Source organism: Lontra canadensis, unplaced genomic scaffold (assembly GCF_010015895.1).
Source record: "Lontra canadensis isolate GAN:19392208 unplaced genomic scaffold, GSC_riverotter_1.0 scaffold54, whole genome shotgun sequence".
Taxonomy (NCBI): Eukaryota; Metazoa; Chordata; class Mammalia; order Carnivora; family Mustelidae; genus Lontra; species Lontra canadensis.
In genome coordinates, this window is record NW_022631048.1 from 1467548 (window position 1) to 1485529 (window position 17982).

Genomic DNA, 17982 nt, shown 5'->3' on the forward strand with positions numbered 1-17982 from the left:
CACTTGGAGGACTCCGGACTCCCCCGCAGGTCAGCGCCCGGCGCATCTGGTGTTTTTGCTGCTGAGGCTAGGACGACGAGCACGATCGCGAGCTCTGCCACCCGGATTCCTGCTTCCTTCAGGCCCGGAGGCCGCTGCATACCCGACTGTGACCTGGAACCCAGGGACCCGAGTCCTGACCCGGATTATCGTGGCGTGTCTTCTGGACGGCCCTGGCGCTCGGTGTCCCTCCGCCGCCGCAGCAGTTCCCGTTTCCGGCGGGGGAGATGGCCAGGATCTGACCCGGGAGGAGGCCGCACCCGCGCCGCGCTCTGCGGCGGGCTCTAGGCGATGCCGAGCAGCTCGGACACGGCGCTGGGGGGAGGCGGGGGCCTGAGCTGGGCGGAGAAGAAGTTGGAGGAACGCCGCAAGCGGAGGCGATTCCTGTCCCCTCAGCAGCCGCCGCTGCTGTTGCCGCTCCTGCAGCCGCAGCTCCTGCAACCGCCGCCGCCCCCGCCGCCTCTGCTCTTCCTGGCTGCTCCCGGCACGGCCGCCGCCGCAGCCGCCGCCGCCGCGGCCTCCTCCTCTTGCTTCAGCCCGGGCCCCCCTCTGGAGGTCAAGCGGCTGGCGAGAGGCAAGAGGCGCGCAGGAGGGCGGCAGAAGCGGCGCCGCGGGCCCCGCGCCGGGCAGGAGGCGGAGAAGCGTCGGGTCTTCTCGCTGCCCCAGCCGCAGCAGGACGGCGGTGGCGGTGCTAGTAGCGGCGGGGGTGTGACCCCGCTGGTGGAATACGAGGATGTGAGCTCCCAGTCCGAGCAGGGGCTGCTGCTGGGGGGGGCCAGCGCGGCAACGGCGGCGACGGCTGCCGGGGGAACGGGGGGCAGCGGCGGGAGTCCGGCCTCCTCCTCCGGCACCCAGCGGCGCGGGGAGGGGTCGGAGCGCAGGCCCCGCCGGGACCGCCGCAGCAGCAGCGGCCGCAGCAAGGAGCGCCACCGCGAGCACCGGCGGCGGGATGGGCAGCGCGGCGGCAGCGACGCCTCCAAGTCCCGCAGCCGCCACAGCCACAGCGGCGAGGAGCGGGCCGAGGCCGCCAAGAGCGGCAGCAGCAGCAGCAGCGGCGGCCGCCGGAAAAGCGCCTCGGCCACGTCTAGCAGCAGCAGCAGCCGCAAAGATCGAGACTTGAAGGCCCACCGGAGCCGGACTAAGTCGTCCAAGGAGCCGCCTTCGGCCTACAAGGAGCCGCCCAAGGCCTACCGGGAGGACAAGAGCGAGCCCAAGGCCTACAGGCGGCGGCAGCGGTCCCTGAGCCCGCTGGGAGGTCGGGACGACAGCCCGGTGTCCCACAGGGCCTCGCAGAGCCTGAGGAGCCGCAAGTCCCCCAGCCCGGCAGGAGGTGGCAGCAGCCCGTACTCTCGGCGGCTGCCGCGCTCCCCGAGCCCCTACAGCCGCCGCCGCTCCCCCAGCTACAGCCGCCACAGCTCCTACGAGCGGGGCGGCGACGTGTCCCCCAGCCCGTACAGCAGCAGCAGCTGGCGCCGCTCCCGGAGCCCCTACAGCCCCGTGATCAGGTGAGTCCGCCCCCCCCGGGCGTTCGTCCTTTGCTGCGCCGACCTGTTCCCCGGGAGGCTGGCGAAGTGGTGATTGGCCTCTTCCGAGCCGCCCAAGTCGGCCACCGGCACTAGAAAACCCGACTTCAGGCCGGGTTCAAGTAGGGAGAAGCGTTTTCGCGCGCCTAGGACACCTTTTAGTGGGGTGGAGGGACAAAGCAACAGGTCCAGCAGAGTTGTTCTCCTCGCTGTGCCAGGGAACATTTTGAAGAAAGAGTTCCCAGAGTTTTAAACTTGTTGCGTTAACATATTAACGGGGTTTCTCTCAACTGCTCTTTGCATTTCTAGCAGTTTCTTTGGGAAAACCTAGAGGTGATTTAATTTGTCATAATTTTGAAAGCTCTCTGAAGAGGTTTCATCTTTGGAGATTTAGGGACGGACCCACATATTGTGGAGGAGACTCGGAATCACTTGCTGATGTCAGAGTTAGATGTGGATTGCAAATGTTGCAGCGATGGAAAAAGCAGCTTTTCTCTGGAGTTTATTCTTTTAATATGTGAAAAAAGCTGATGTGGAAACTTACAGTTCTAAATTCTTAAGGAAGATGCTCATTTTGTGATATTCTTGTGTGGAATGGTTTTTTAAGTGTTAAAAGAAAAAAAAATGACAAGATTGTGGTTTCACTGTTGGTTTGTGATGACACCCAGTTGCTCATAACGTATAATTAATTGGTGTAACCAAGTGAATGGTCTTGCTCGCCGTTACAGTATTACACTGTTTACTATTATATTAAATTACTATTTACATTTACTTTAAAGTTAGCTATATTTTTAAATATCACGATCATTGTTCAGAAATCTTTAAAAGGTATAATTTAACCTAGCAAAATTGGAGTAAATCTTTTATGTAGTTGTTATACCTTATTATAGAATTCTGTTCTTCAGGGAAAGTATGAGCATTGATCTATGCATACCTGTTAAGCAACATTAATTAAAAATAACTTTTGAATATTTTGGAGGTTCTATTTCCTGAGCTGTCTAAAAATTCTTATAGTTTAGTGTATAGAATATTAAAAAATGACTTTTTGCTGGTTGTGTTTTTCCTATTGGTATTAGTTTTCAGTAATGCCAAGTGGATGCAAGTACTTCTGAGTAGACGTTATGTTGAATCTCAGTGCATGTACCTGTAAAATTACCGGATCTCTTTTAAGTGTCAGCCTAGTAAATATTTGTCAAGATGGGATGCAAGTAAGTAGAGATCTGGTTGTGAGTTTGTCCTTAAATGAAAGCAGCTGTACAAATCTCTTCATTCTTACAATGTTCAGTACACTTAAAATGCTAGTAGATGCTTTAAGGAAAGGTCTATCAACACTGATAACTCAGTTCACCAAATTTAGCCTTTATATCTTTATATCACTCTTTGCATTTTACTTTTAGTTAAAATATTTTAGATTTGCCAGAGGTTTGCATTTTTTTATTGTTTGTTTTTTGCAATTAACATTGTTTTTGAAAACTGATTAGGTTAAGTCTCAGGACTTTAGATAGCAGTTTTGAATGTTTGATGCAATTTTAAGATATTGGGTTTGTGTTTATTTGAATTTTTAGTTGCTGGATACTTCAGCAAGGTCCTGCCCTTAATAGTCGCAGGTATTTTATATATATCGTGTAGTAGTGTCATGTATGATTAGTATTATTTGTATTTAGCAAATATTTACTCAGCACATCATATGCTAGTTACTGTTCCAGGGCCTGGAATAGATTAATGAAGGAACCTGACGTCCTTGCCTTCATGAAGATTGCATTCTAGAGGACCATTCATTGCTGAATCTTTTCATGGTTTTTATACTTACCACCGGTATTTCTAAAGGATTGGATTTGGACAAAGCTTAAGAGTATCTTGGCCAACATTCCAGACAGCTGTCCATTTGGTGTGTGCCTAAATACATCTAGACATGGAAAGACATTACTTTGAGACAGACAGCCTCTTCCATTAGATTTGGGACTTGAGAGTTCTAGGCTGGACTGCTTTGCCCCAGTATCTTAGCAAGACCCTCCCTTAGAGGGTCAGTTTCCTAAACTGTAACAGGGAAATACTTGCGGTGTTTGTTTTTTTTTTTTTTGGATGATTTCAAGGATTAAGTGAAATTTTATGTTTTGTAAAGTATAGAAATACTATAGATTATTATGGAAATGTAATGTTGAATTATTATTGAATAGTTTGAATTATTAGAACCCTTCACACTGAAACCGAAATCTGCTTCCATATAACTTTCTATCCATTGCTTCAAGTTTAACCAGAGCAAACTCGACTGTGTGCTACTACTTTTTAAAAATGTAAGACCCTTGCGAGTCTTCTGAGTCTTTCCTTCTTGGGTCCCAAAACTTCATTTGTCATGAGGTATGGTTTTCCGATTTTTCACATTATATCTGTTTGTCAGCTGTCCTGCTTAAAATTTAGGGCCCAGAATTTACACCTAACATAGCTGATTGGAAAAATTAAAAATTTTTAAATACAGCAAGTGTGTTATTACTGTTTAGGAACAGGTAATTGAACTCATTTGTCCAGTTTAGTGCAAAAAGTTTTACTCTAAGAATTTAGCAATGTCTTAAGTGGCCTGTGTTATTTGATAAATAGTCTGCTGGATTTTGAGCTCTGAAGGCAGCTGTCCTGTCTTAACCCACCATTGTATTCCTAGTGTTCAGCATAGTATTTGGCAGAAGTCATTGCTTAATAATTGTTGAATGGGTAAATGAAGGGATGATGGAGTTTACCGAGCATATGAAATATTGTGGGCCTGGATTGTATAAGTATTTAATAGAGACCATGTGTTATGCTATAAGAAAGAGCAGTATGATCTTTTACCAGCCCACATGGACCTTATGTATTAATGACTTGTCAGCATAGATATTTTAAGGAGATGCATGCACATTGAAAATAGTATTCAAACCATAGTATGAAGATTTTTCTTGTCATGTGAGAGTGTAGTAGAGCTGTTTTTGACGGGAGGGAATGGTACTGACATTTGGGTCTTAACCATGTGCCAGGCATTGATAAATACTTAACAACATACATTCACCTCCTACATTTCTACTGATAGATGGGGAAACTGAAGCTCCAAAAAATAGAAGTGATTTGTTCCGAAGTCAGCTTGGATTCAAACCCTGGGCTGACCGAAGTGACATGTGCTTTTTTTTTTTTTAAGATTTTATTTTATTCATTTTACAGAGAGAGTGAAATCACAAGTAGGCAGAGAGGCAGGCAGAGGGGGCGGGGGAAGCAGGCTCCCTGCTGAGCGGAGAACCTGATGTGGGGCTTGATCCCAGGACCCTGAGATCCTGACCTGAGCGGAAAGCAGAGGTCCTACCCACTGAGCCACTCAGGCGCCCCTGAAGTGACGTGCTCTTGATACTAGATATTGATACTGTCATGTGGAGCTGACCCCTTCAAGTAGTGATCTGTTTTGCTAAAATTCATCTCCTGTTTGGGTATTTATGTATCAATTTCTTTTACATGACCGTTCTTTGCAGCATTTTCAGAATTGTAAAAAACAAATTCTTCTAGAGATTCTTTTGGTTCATTAACTTGTAGCTTTTATGAGTATGAGTCTAAAAACATGTCCTTGAAGACTTTAATTATATTTAGTTATTGACAGGTTTTTTTTTTTTTTTCAGTAGGATATCTTGATCTGAAGTCACTCTAGTCAGATCAGTTACAAACAGGACACTAAATTGTTATATATACTGTTAATTGGTTCTGTTTATGAACTTAACGGAGATTCTGTGAGATTCTTTTCCACTGAGAAGCAGCAGAAGCCTCCATTATGGAGTAGTATAGCGACCTGGGAGTCTAAAGATGGGTGGACCGGTAGGTGTAAATTAGTGAAGTTACTAGTATTTACTTGTGTATGGTATGGGGTACCTCTGTCATGGTTTATTTAATGTAATTGTCCTAAAAACTGTGTTCAGAAATATATAAAATGAAGACATTTCAGAATAAGGAAAAAAGGTCCTGTTCACTCATAAAATGCTGCTGATTTGATTTGTACTTAATAGAACTAAATCATGAGTATCCTTAGGTGAATGTTATGCTTAAAATGTTTTTTTAAAATGTCAGATATGTAGGATACTAGAATAAATGCAGAAACACTCAAAAGGAACGGAAATTTAGGTGAAGTCTTAAGTCTCCAAATCTGTAATCACTTATTTCATTCTCAAGATGGCCTTGTGTTTTGTTCCTTCTCTGACCAAACTTTACCCAGCATTTACATCTGCACAGTCTTTATCATTTATTTGTTCTAACACTAATATTTATCCCATTTCCATTTTCAGCAATTCAGTTTAGGCCTTTGTTTTTAATCAGACTTCCTGTTACCGTTCTTTTCTTTGCTATTCTTCCATTCCTTTCTTCCCAATTCATTCTTTTAAAGGAGAATTTTCTTAAGGTCTTGGTCAGATTGCGTCACTTCCACAGTCCAGACTTTCCAATGCGTTGTCAGGTAATGCCTTTTATGAACTGGCCCCATTCTATCAGAATTCTATTTTTAGAGGCACTTTTATTTCTCTGTAGTTTTACTCTTGCTGTTCTTTTACCTTGAAATGCCCTTTTCCCCCTCTTCTCTGCTTCAGGCTTTGCATTCAAAACCCAGCTCCAATTCAACCATCTCGAGATTTTGCTCCATTCATGTAGAAAAAGTTCATTCTTACATTCCTATGGCACTTTGCTTTATCTTTGTTATAGAGCTTTAAAAAATTCTATTTAATATTCTGATTATTTGGCTGGCTACATTTGTATTTTCTCTACTAGACTGTAAGCTCCTGGAGGACAAATTTTAATGTGTGTTTATTAGTGGTTGAATCAGTTTAAATAGCATTTTTCTCCACAGATTAATGCAAACCAACTTTGCACAGATTGCAGTTGTATCTCTGAACTTACTTGCTATTTTGGTTCACATATACTTTAGGATAGGTGAAGTGATTGGTAAGGAGAGAATTTAAGAACCTTCTCTTTCCAGCTGCTGCTTTACTGGAATGAGTTGAGGATGCTAGGAGTCACTTCTAGTGTGAATAGAATAAATTCAGCCTAGTGTTTGTATTTGCATTCTGCTGTACTAATCAAGATAAGTGATATGTTTTCTTCGTGAAGATTTTCTGAACAAACTGTATGCCAAGCTATATTTACTCTCTGAAAAATTATAGCTATTTCTCAAAAATCAGTTGAAATTAATATTAATATTCATATTTTAGATAATTTTGATCTCTTATTCTCTGCTTTTTCTATGAATAGCACTTAAATTTTTATTGTTGTTTTTGTTTTTGCTTGGCTTTGTTTTACAGGTAGATATTTGTAAACTTTAAAGTGGATGTTAGAAGCAAAAGTATCAGGCTAGAGTCGGAAGTATTACTTGTTTGTAGTGATTTTTTTTGTTCCTTGAATTTCCACACGTCTAAATTGTGAGAGAATCTAGTTTTCTTAGTATATTTTGGAAACAAAATAAATGTAGATTGGAGGATTAAAAACTAGAGTTTATTTTATTCATTTTTTTAGTTTTTATTTAAATTCCAATTAGTTAACATACAGTGTAATATTGTTTCAGGTGTACAGGATAGTGATTTAATGGTTCCCTACAACACCAGGTGCTCATCACAACAAGGGCGCTCAATCTGCATCACCTATTTAATCCATCCCCTGGCGCCCCCCCCACCTCTGGTAACCATATTTATTCTCTGTAAAGAGTCTCTTTCTTGGTTTGCCCCCGCTTTTTCTTTTTTTCCCTTTGCTGGTTTAAAAACTAGGATTTATAAAATGGAAATGAAAAAGGTAGTGAGAGGAACTGAAAACTGAAAGTAGTTAATGGGCTGTAGTCTCCCCACTCTTCTGTTTCTGCGTTTTCACTTGCATGGGGCACTTTCATTGAGATATTTTATTGACTCTCCAAACTTATCTAACATTAAATTAATTATTTCACCTTTCTTGGAGTCATTTCTTTTTCTGATACTGCTCTTCATTATTTTTCACCTGTTGACAAAGATACTACAGGCTCAAGGTGGAAGTTTTCATTTAGTACAGAAGAGTGAGAGATTAAAAGTCGTACTGAATCCAACCACCTGAGATGATCATTTTTGAAGTTTTAAATAACATTCTTCCTAGATTTTCCTCTGCATGTATGCATTGGGACAAAAGATTTTATGTAAATCTTAGGAATTATAGGAACATATTACAATGATACTTTATATGCCATGCTCTGTACTATGTTCTTGTTGGCGTCTGGTATTTTGTAGTATGGATGTGCTATAACCTGTTTGGCCAAGTCCATTTTGTTAGACTCCTAGTTTTTTATTTTCAAGATTTTTGAGATGTATATGTATCTATTGCAAATAGTTGGTGTGCACATTTGTCTCCTTATCTCCTTATATGTTGGATTTCTTGGGGGTAAAATTGTTGGGTCAGAAATGGCATACACATTTGTAATTTTAATACTGTGTCATGTTGCCCTTCAGAAGGCTTTTACCAATTTTTGTTTCCCAACAATGTGCCAATGCTCTTTTCCTCAGTTCCATCATCACTTAGAGTTGTCAGGTACGCTATTTTTCCATTTGCATTTATTTAATTAGACTGAATTTATTTTAATCTGTTTATTGAATGTTTTAATTTCTTGATTCATTTCTGTTACTAATTTATAAGAGCTTTCTGTATGTTAGAGATATTAACTGTCTTGTGGCATAACAAGTATTTTTCATGAATTTGTCTTTTGTTCTTTAACATTGTTTATGTAATGTTTTGGTTTCTTTTGTTTTTAAATATATATATATATTTTTTACATTTATTTACCTGAGAAGGGGAGAGATGGCACAAAATGAGAGGGAGAAGCAGACTCCCTGCTGAGCAGGGAGCCTGATGCAGGGCTCAGTTGCAGGACCCTCAGATTATGACCTGATCCAAAAGCAGATGCTTAACTGACTGAGCCACCCAGGCAAGTGTTTTGTTTTAAGAACTGTTGACTTGGGGGTTACCTCAGTGGCTCCGTTGTTAAGCATCTGCTCAGGTCATGATGCCAGTGTCCTGGGATCAAGACCCATATCAGGCTCCCTGCTTAGCATCAGCAGGGAGACTGCTTCTCCCTCTCCAGCTCTCCCATACTTGTGTTCCCTCTCTTGCTATCTTCCTCTGTTGTAAGTAAATAAATCTTAAAAAAAAAAAAAAAAAAAAAAAGAACTGTTGACATATGTCTATGTTCATGTATCTTAAGTTACAGTAGTTGCTCCCAGGCACTCAGTGCCAAAACTTTAGTAATACTTAACCTCTTCTCCTTCCCCAGTTCTTGTGAATTGCTTGTTCTGTTTGTCCTTTTGTAGTGGTCTTTAACTGTTCTTACTTGGTTTGAAACCCTTTGTTTATATTTTTATTGTTGGATCTGATTACTTTGGGTTTTTCCTCTTCAAGCCTCTCCTGTTTTCTGCATTCATATTAATCTTAAAATGCCATTTTGAGTCCTTCATTTTTCTCTAAAAAGTCTTCATTTTTCTCTAAAACATACTTCCTTACATACATACAGAATCATACATACATACAGAATCATACATACATACATACTTACAGAATCAAATTCTTGAACTGGGCACTTACTGTAATATAAATATGAACACTTACTGTAATGTGAATATTACCAGTTCAAATTCTTCAAATGCCAGTTCAAATTCTTGAACTGGGTAAGAATTCCTTACCTGAGACAGACCCAAACTTCCCTTATTTCTCAGTAAATATGCTGATCACAGTACAAACTGGACTCCTTACTATTTTAAAAACATGGAATTACAGGTTCCCTACACTTTAATTTATGCCCTTCCCTCAACAGGCTAATGCTACTTGGCCATTCTTCCAGCCATAGTTCAGGTGTCGTCTTCATTAATTTCATCCAGAAGTGATTTCTCATATTTAGACTCGCATTAATTTGAGTTGGTTGCCCCCCCAGATATTGGACATGTTTCATCTGTTCATTAAAACAATTTTATTAAGGTATAATTTACCAATTTTAAATATACATTTAAATGGATTTTGACAAATAGATGTACTTGTGTAACTACCACCACAGTCATGATAAAAAACATTTAATTATCCCAAAAAGTTTCCTGTGGCCCCTTTGTGGTTTGTCCCCTACTCTACCTGTGGTCCTTGGCAACTGCTACTCTGCTTTCTGTCACATTAGTGTATATGTGTGTGTGTGTGTGTGTGTGTGTGTGTGTGTACACAAATATATATATATATATGTATATACTTTGCAGATGGTTCTTCTCATTCTCTGGCTTGCAGATGGTTCTTCTCATTCTCTGGCTTGCCTTTCCTTCACATAATTTTGAAGAGCAGAATTTGATGAAGTCCAGTGTAGCAATTTTTTTCTTTTATGAGTCATGTGTTTTTTTTGCCATCCCAAAACTAAGCCTAACTCATGGTCACAAAGATTTCGTTTTTGGTTTTATAATATGCATCTTTAATTTATCACAGTCTGTCTTCTTGTATAATATAATATGATAAGAGCATGTTTACATTTTTCTCCTTTTATGTACCATTCTTGTCATATGTCTTATTTCTGTATATATATATGACTTACGTATGTTAATTATAGACATGAAAAAATGAGAAAAATCATTTATATCATTTATAGCTTTAATTTCTATCTTTTCAGACACTTCTTATTCCTTTATGTAGATCCAAAGTTTGATGTATTTTCCTCTACTGAGAGAACTGGCTTTTAACATTTCTTATAATGTAGCTCTGCCATTTTATTTGTCTGAAAAAGTCTCCATTTTGAAAGATATTTTTGCTGGGTATGGAATTCTACATGGACTTCTTTTTCCCTTTTTAGTTCTTTGACTTAGTTCTCTGCTTCTGGCTTTTGTAGTTTGACGAGAATTTACATAATATTTATTTTTTGCTTCAGCCGCTGGATTGTAAGTCCCATGGGGTTCTTTTTTAATCTTAATGTCTCTTAAGCACTTACCACAGCATGTGATAGGAAATAGATACCCAACAAATGTTACAAAATTGATTTGTGTAAGAAAATATCCAGTACTTTACACTTTGAAAAAAAAAGTCCTTCTAATATTAATAGGGTCTAATATTAGCTTATGTATAAATTTGTCATAACTAGAGCTGGACCAATCAAAAGAATGTGCCTTTGTGCAGATCAAGTATTAAGCCTTCCCTCTACTTCTTACCATCTTTCCTTTTTCTCTCTTCAAAAACACATATCAGGACATGGTTCAGTGAAACATGAAGACAAGCACAGTTCATGTGCTCAGTGGACTAGAACTTGTTTGCCTGAGAAAATCCGCAAAAAGTCAGTCATGACTCTTATTTTCTCAGCTTTTAGTGTTTCATAAGGAACTAAAGGAAATAAGCACAAACATTTCAGTTTCATGTTATTTAATTTTTCTAGTTTTAAAATAACATTTTTTGAGATATAATTCACCTACCATGCAATTTACTCCAATTTTAACTAGTACAGTCAGTGGCCTTTAGTATATTCAGAGTTGCGCTGCCATTACCACTAATTTTAGAACATTTTAATCATCTCAAAAAGAAACTCCATGCCTGTTAGTAGTCAGCCCCCATTCTCACCTCTAGCAACCACCAATTCACTTTTTATCTCATGGATTTGCCCATTTTGGACATTTCATATAAATAGGATCTTATTATTCATGTTTTTTTATGGCTGACTAAATTCATTTAAGCATACTGTTTTTAAGGTTCATCTGTGTTGCAGCACGTGTCATCGGTTATTTTTTTTGTGGCAAAATAGTATGCCATTGTATGAATATTCCACATTTTATTTTCAGTTGATGGACATTTCAGTTGTTTTCAGTTTTTGACTATTAGGAATTACACTTCCTCGAACACTTGTGTTTAGTTTTTGCATGAGATTTTTTTTTTTTTTCATGAGATATGTTTTTATTTCTTTTGGGCATATGTCTAGGAGTGGAATTTCTGGGTCATATGGTAATTCTTTGTTTTAACATTTTAAGGAATTAACCAAATGCTTTTCTTTTCTTTTTTTAAAGATTTTATTCGACAGAGAGAGACAGCCAGAGAGGGAACACAAATAGGGGGAGTGGGAGAGGGAGAAGCAGCCTCCCCTCTGAGCAGGGAGCCCAGTGACCCTGGGATCATGACCTGAACTGAAGGTAGACCCTTAATGACTGAGCCATCCTGGTGCCCCGCCAACCTGTTTTCCTCAGTGTCTGCATCGCTTTTATATTCCAACCAGCAATATGTGAAGGTTTCAGTTTCACCATGTCCTTGAAAATTGTTTCACATATCTTGACAAGTTTTTAAAATTGTATTCTGATATCTCCTTGTACTTTTGATTTGCATTTTCCTAAGTGACTGATACTGAACATCTTTTCATATGTTTATTGGCCATTTATATGTCTTTTTTGGGAAAATGTTTATTCAGATCCTTCACCTATTTTAAAAAATTGGGGGGCGGTGCCTGGATGGCTCAGTCATTAAGTGTCTGCCTTTGGCTCAGGTCATGATCCCAGGGTCCTGGGATTGAGCCCCGCTTTGGGCTCCCTGCTCAGTGGGAAGTTCTCTCTCCCACTCCCCTTGCTTGTGTTCTCTCTCTTGCTGTCTCTTTCTTTCTCTCTCTCTCTCTCTCTGTCAAATAAATAAAATCTTTAAAAAAAAGTTGGGGATTCTCATTGAGTCTCTAGAGTTCTTTATATATTTCGGGTACTAATATGCCTGTGACATTTCTTCTAGAAAGAAGAACTCTTGTATTTGGGAGAGTCCGTTTTAATTTAGTGGGAAAAAAAAAAGGACTCTTCCCTAGGTATAACTTATTTGTAACCACTTAGGTCATAGTGTAAACTTTGGGCAAGAACTTAGCTTTTGAGTCAGTGTGGACCATAAGAAGAAAAAAAGAAGGAAAGAATTTCTAGGATCAAGTGTTAACAGAACAACCAGAAGATTCTTATCTAGTTGGCAGATCTTCTCTCTTGGGTTGACTGGGTAAATAAATACCTACTATAAAGGAGGAAGCAAAGACTAGAAATTATACAGATGCGGATTTAGGCACTAATTCTGGTGCTTTCATAGCAGAACACTATTAATCACTTTATTTATCCTTTTTGAGCTCTGGTCTTTTTATTTGTAAAATGGGAGAAATGATGCCAACCTAGTTTAAGAAAAAAAAAAAAAGAACAAAAAACAAACCTGGGAACAACCCAAGTACAGTGAATTGGGGAACAATTAAATTATGGTAGAGATACATGATTTGCAAAAATTTTTCCCATTATATCACTGTTGCCATCCATTAATGCGCAGTTTTTAATTTTGATGAAGTCCAGTTTATTTTTTCTTTCGTTGCCTTTGATTTGATGTCATATCTAAGAAGACTTTGCCTAAACGAACATCACAATACTCTATTCCTATATTTTCTTCAAAGAGTTTTATAGTTTTAGTTTAGTCTTTGATCTATTTTGAGTTAATTTTTGTGTATGGTGAGAGAAAGTGGCCCAACTACATTCTCTTGCGTGGAAAGCCATTTGTGCCAACATCATTGTTAAAAAAAATTTTCTTTCTCTATTGAATTGTACTGGCATCCTTTTTGAAATTGCATTGGCCATAAATGTGAGGGCTTGTTTCTGGACTGTCCGTTCTAGTCCATTGATTTACATGTCTATCCTATGCCAGTATCATACAGTCCTGATTTTTCTAATTTTGCGGTAGTTTTTGAAATCAGGAAGTGCAAGTCTTTCAGCTTCATTCTTTTACATTGCTTTGATCTTATACACTTTCTTAGGAGGAGAAGGGTTCTTTGCATATCCACATGAATTTTAGGAACAGCCTCCCAAATTGTGCAAAAAAGCAGCTTGGATTTTCACTGGAATTGGACTAAATTTGGAGATCAATTTGGGAGTATTGCTATCTTAATGTTAAGTCATCAAATATGTCAATATGAAATGTCTTTCCATTTATTTATATTCCCTCAATATTTTCATTGGTAATTTGAAGTTTTCAGGTACAGTCCTTGAAGTTTTTTGAGATTTATTCGTAAGTTTACATTTTAAGGCTATTGAAATAGGATTTGTTTTTGTAATTTCATTTAATTGTCTATTGCTTAGTGTATGGAACTGTAGTAGATTTTTCTACATTGATCATATATCCTGCCGCCTTGCTAACTTGTTTATTAGTTCTAATAGTTTTTAGTAGATTTCTTAGGATTTTCTGTGTACAAGATTGTCCTCTGCAAATAGTTTTACTCCCCCTTCCCCCCCAGTCTGGATTCCTTTTATTTATTTTTCTTGCCTAATTGCAATGTCTAGAATCTCAAGTACAGTATTGATTAGAGGTGGCAAGATTAGATTTCCTTGTTCTGATCCTGATCCCATAGGGAAAGCATTTTAGTCTTTTTTTCTACAAAATGATGTTGGCTGTGAATTTATTATAAATGCCTACTTTTATTTTTGTTTAACATTGTTTCCATCAGGGTCTAATTTTTGGTTTCGAAAAAAATTGTGGATGCTTTGGTTGTCCCTAATACATGAACTGGTGTAATTATTTATTTTTGTCCTAGGGTCTAGGAAAAGAGGAAGATTCCTATTTTGTAGTATGTATAATGGTTAGCTGTATTGATTTCCTCAATATGCATGAAGAAACATTTTTATTATGAAAAGTATATGCATTAATGTTTATAGTATTTTTTAAATTAGTGCTACTTAAGTACTCATGATTTTCCAAATTTAATTTTTTTAAGGTTAAGTAATTGGTGTACTGAAGTAAGCTTTTTTATTTTTATTAAAAAAAGTGACAGGGTTTCTTTGTACCATACATTCTAGTTTGATGTAATTTCTGGTGTCCATCTTTAAACTTTCCTGTTGGTGTTTATTTTTTTTTGATAAGTTTTGAGTATTATATTGTTTGTTGTTTGTTTGTTAAAGCAATCTCTGTGTCCAACATGGTGCTTGAACTCATGACCCCAAGATCAAGAGTTGTATGCTCTATTGATTGAGCCAGCCAGGAGCCCTGTTGGTGGATTGTTTTTTGTTTTGTTTTGTTTTTTAATTTTTAAATTTTATTTATTTTTACTAGCAAAAGTGGATTTATTTGGGAATAACAGAATAGCAATCAAGGGCATAAAGGCTACAAGAGAACCATTGGCAAGTTCTGTTAGTGTTTATTTTTAAACTTTTCTGTATTTCTCAATTCTCTACACTGAAATTGTTACCTTTTTAAAAATCCATGCTCTGTATTTAAAAATTATATACAAGATGCTTGAAAACAGTACAGAAGCATACATAGCAAGATGTGAAAGCTACCCTTTATGTCCTTTTCAAATATATTACCATGTCAGTAGCTGTTTTATGGCTTTTTTCTGTGTATATGCTTATATTCAAACTTAAGTACATACACATAAACATTAAGAATGTTACCATACCGTAAATTTTTTTTACATGCTTTTTTTGTTTAGCAGTAGGATTTGAAGGTCTTTTCAAATGGCTACATAGAACTCCAGTATTGCATGAAATGTTTCAGGCTTTATTTAACTATTAGTTGCTGGGTACTATTTTTTCATTTTTTCTTTATTACAGCCAATCCTTTTAAGAATATCTGTAGTAACTCTTTGACATATATGTAAGTGTTTTTGTCAGATGTGTTCTTATAGGTGAAGTTGCAAATCAAAAGCCTTGGATAGATATAAAAGTCTGTGCAATTTTATATTCCTTCTGATAATTTATATAAGTGGCAATTTCTTTGTATTTTTATGAATAATTGATATTTTCAAAATTCCATTTTTTTGCCATTCTGATGGATGCTATTCTGATGGATGGCTCCTTTTATTTTGCCTTTTCTGGTTATAATAGAGAAGGGAGCATTTACCTTTCTTCACTGGCCATTTGTATTTCTTCTGTGACTATATGTTTTTTAATTAAGAGGACCCTGTAGCTACTAAAAATAAGAAGTAAAGATAGTTTTACAATAGAAAAACTAGTTTCACTTACTAAATCCCTGTGGGATAATGGATGCAAAAGGTTTGGTTGTTAATAAAAATAATAAAGTCATCTCAATGTTTATATGAAGAAACTAATTAGCTAAGGGTTATTCTGTCTTCTAAATCTTAGTTTAAATAGAATTTTATCAGTGGACCTGTGCCTATTAGTTAATTAGTTAATTAGCTGGATAGCAGTTATACAAAGCATTCTGCTTGTGGGCAGCATTTAGGAAAGTAGTTGATAAACCTGTTCTTTGTTCTTTTATTCATCAATTCAATAAATACCTTTTGATTATTCCACACCAGACATAGTTCTGGCACTGGGGATATAGTGATGAACAAGACAGTGGTGGGAGGAGAGGGGTATATGATATGCCCATTTATCTTTCTGATGTGGGAGAGCCTCCCTATAGGGGTGATAAATAGAGCCCTGAATGATAAGAAAGAGCAGCTATGTGGTTTAAGCATCCCAGGAGGAGAAAACAGGATTGCTAAGACATCAAGTCAGGAAAGAAGTATAACTTTTTGAAGAACCAGAAAAGAGGTTAGTGTGTGTAGATCATAGTGAGTGAAGGAGGGTATAATAGAGATGAGAGGTGGTTTGGGTCTTGCAGATCGCAATAAAGATTTTTATTTTTATTCTGAATGCATTGAGAAGCTATTGGAGAGTTTTAGGCAAAGGTACGGCATAATCCAATTTATGTTTTTAAAATACAAAGCAATATGTCACAAGCATGTGATTTTAGCAAATGAGGAGGTTATAAAGGAGGTGGGACTACAAGTTGATCCTTAAAGACAGATGAGAATTAAATAAATGGAGGGGAAGGATGTAGTCTGATGTGGTAACAAAAATATAGTGCCTGGCTTTGAATTGGAAGATGTGGTCTTCATATTGACTCTATCTCTTTATAGCTCTTGAACTCTAAATAAATTTCTTAACTCTCTTCTTAGTTCCCTCATCTCCTTTCTGTATACCTTGGTTGCTATGAAGAACAAGTGAAATGAAAAATGTCTATAAAAGTATTTTGTAAACTGTGAGGTTTATTGTATGTTTGTTTACTCAGTAAAAGACTACCATCTGTGTGGTATGCTAAGGGCTGTGGAGTGACAAAAAAATGAATTAGACCTAGTTTCTGCGCCTCAAAGAGGATATAGTCTAATAGTGTGGTAAATATCTAAAATACAAAGTTATGAATGGTTAAGATCTTAAGAAAGATGCAGATAAAGCCCAGTGGGAGTTCACAGAAAGGGAGAGCCTTCTTGGAGTTGATGAGGCTTTGTGAATAAGTAAGAACTCTTGAGCTACATTCTTGGAAGATGGATGGGACTTCGGTAGAAGATGGTGGAAAGAGAATATTCTCAGTGAGTCTGTGGGAGTAAAGACATGGTAGTATTAGGCAGAATCAGAACTTGATAGAACCAGGAAGATCATGCAGTACCTTAATATTAGGCTAAGGAAAGTGAATTCTGTTCAGTAGAAATACTCTCACCAGTGTACCTGATTCTACAAATTTTTTTTTAAGATTTTATTTATTTATTTGACACAGAGAGAGATCACAAGTAGGCAGAGAGGTAAGCCAAGAGCGAGAGGGGGAAGCAGGCTCCCTGCTGAGCAGAGAGCCCGATGCGGGGCTCTATCCCAGGACCCCTGAGATCATGACCTGAGCCGAAGGCAGAGGCTTAACCCACTGAGCCACCCAGGCGCCCCTGATTCTACAAATATTTATCTAGCACCCGCCTTTGCCAGGTTTGTGCTAGTTAGGGCTGTGGAGGAGGTACAGTGATCTCAGTCTAGTTGGGGAAGACAGATTACCTAGTTATTATTTCAATGAGGTATGAACAAAGTAGTAGGATCATAGGACAAGGAATATTTCCAGCTCTCTGGCATAATGAGGGAAGGCTTGAAAGTGATGTGGTAAGTATCCCTGTACTTAGCCAGATATAAGAGGTGAAGAGAGGAATGTGAGAACAGCTTTCTATGCCTGACTTTGTATGTTTTGGGTTGGCTGCACAAGGTCTTTGTAGTGCAAGACTATCAAGAGCTTTGTAGAGGGGGAATGAAAGATGCAGGTGGTGGTAGGGAAAGGAAATTGGAAAGGATAGAGATTTGAGGTGGGAAACCCGGAGAGAGACTGTTGCACGGGGCCAAGTCAGAGATGATACAGGACCTAATGAGAAAGAATAGCTTTGGGGACAAAGAGCCTGGAAAACTGTCGAGATGCTTAAGATATAAAATTGGCTGGGACGCCTGGGTGGCTCAGTTGGTTAAGCAGCTGCCTCCGGCTCAGGTCATGATCCCAGTCTCCTGGGATCGAGTCCCACATCAGGCTCCTTGCTCAGCAGGAAGCCTGCTTCTCCCTCTGCCTCTGCCTGTGCGTGCGCTCGCGCTCTCTCTCTCTCTCTCTCTCTCTCCTTCTCTGACAAATAAATAAATAAAATCTTAAAAAAAAAAATAAAAAAAAAATAAAA

At 38.8% G+C, this 17982-nt stretch overlaps 1 protein-coding gene across 4 annotated transcripts in view; it reads left to right on the plus strand.

Annotated features, from left to right (window-relative positions):
* The first annotated feature begins 302 nt into the window (after positions 1–302).
* Positions 303–17982, plus strand: part of CDK13 (cyclin dependent kinase 13) — a 133739-nt gene continuing 116059 nt past the window's right edge. For all 4 annotated transcript variants that reach the window (XM_032874956.1, XM_032874958.1, XM_032874957.1 and 1 more), the window contains exon 1: positions 303–1544. In XM_032874956.1, coding sequence (XP_032730847.1) covers positions 331–1544 — 1214 coding nt within the window. In that variant the 5' untranslated portion in view covers positions 303–330. The remainder of the gene's footprint in view (positions 1545–17982) is intronic.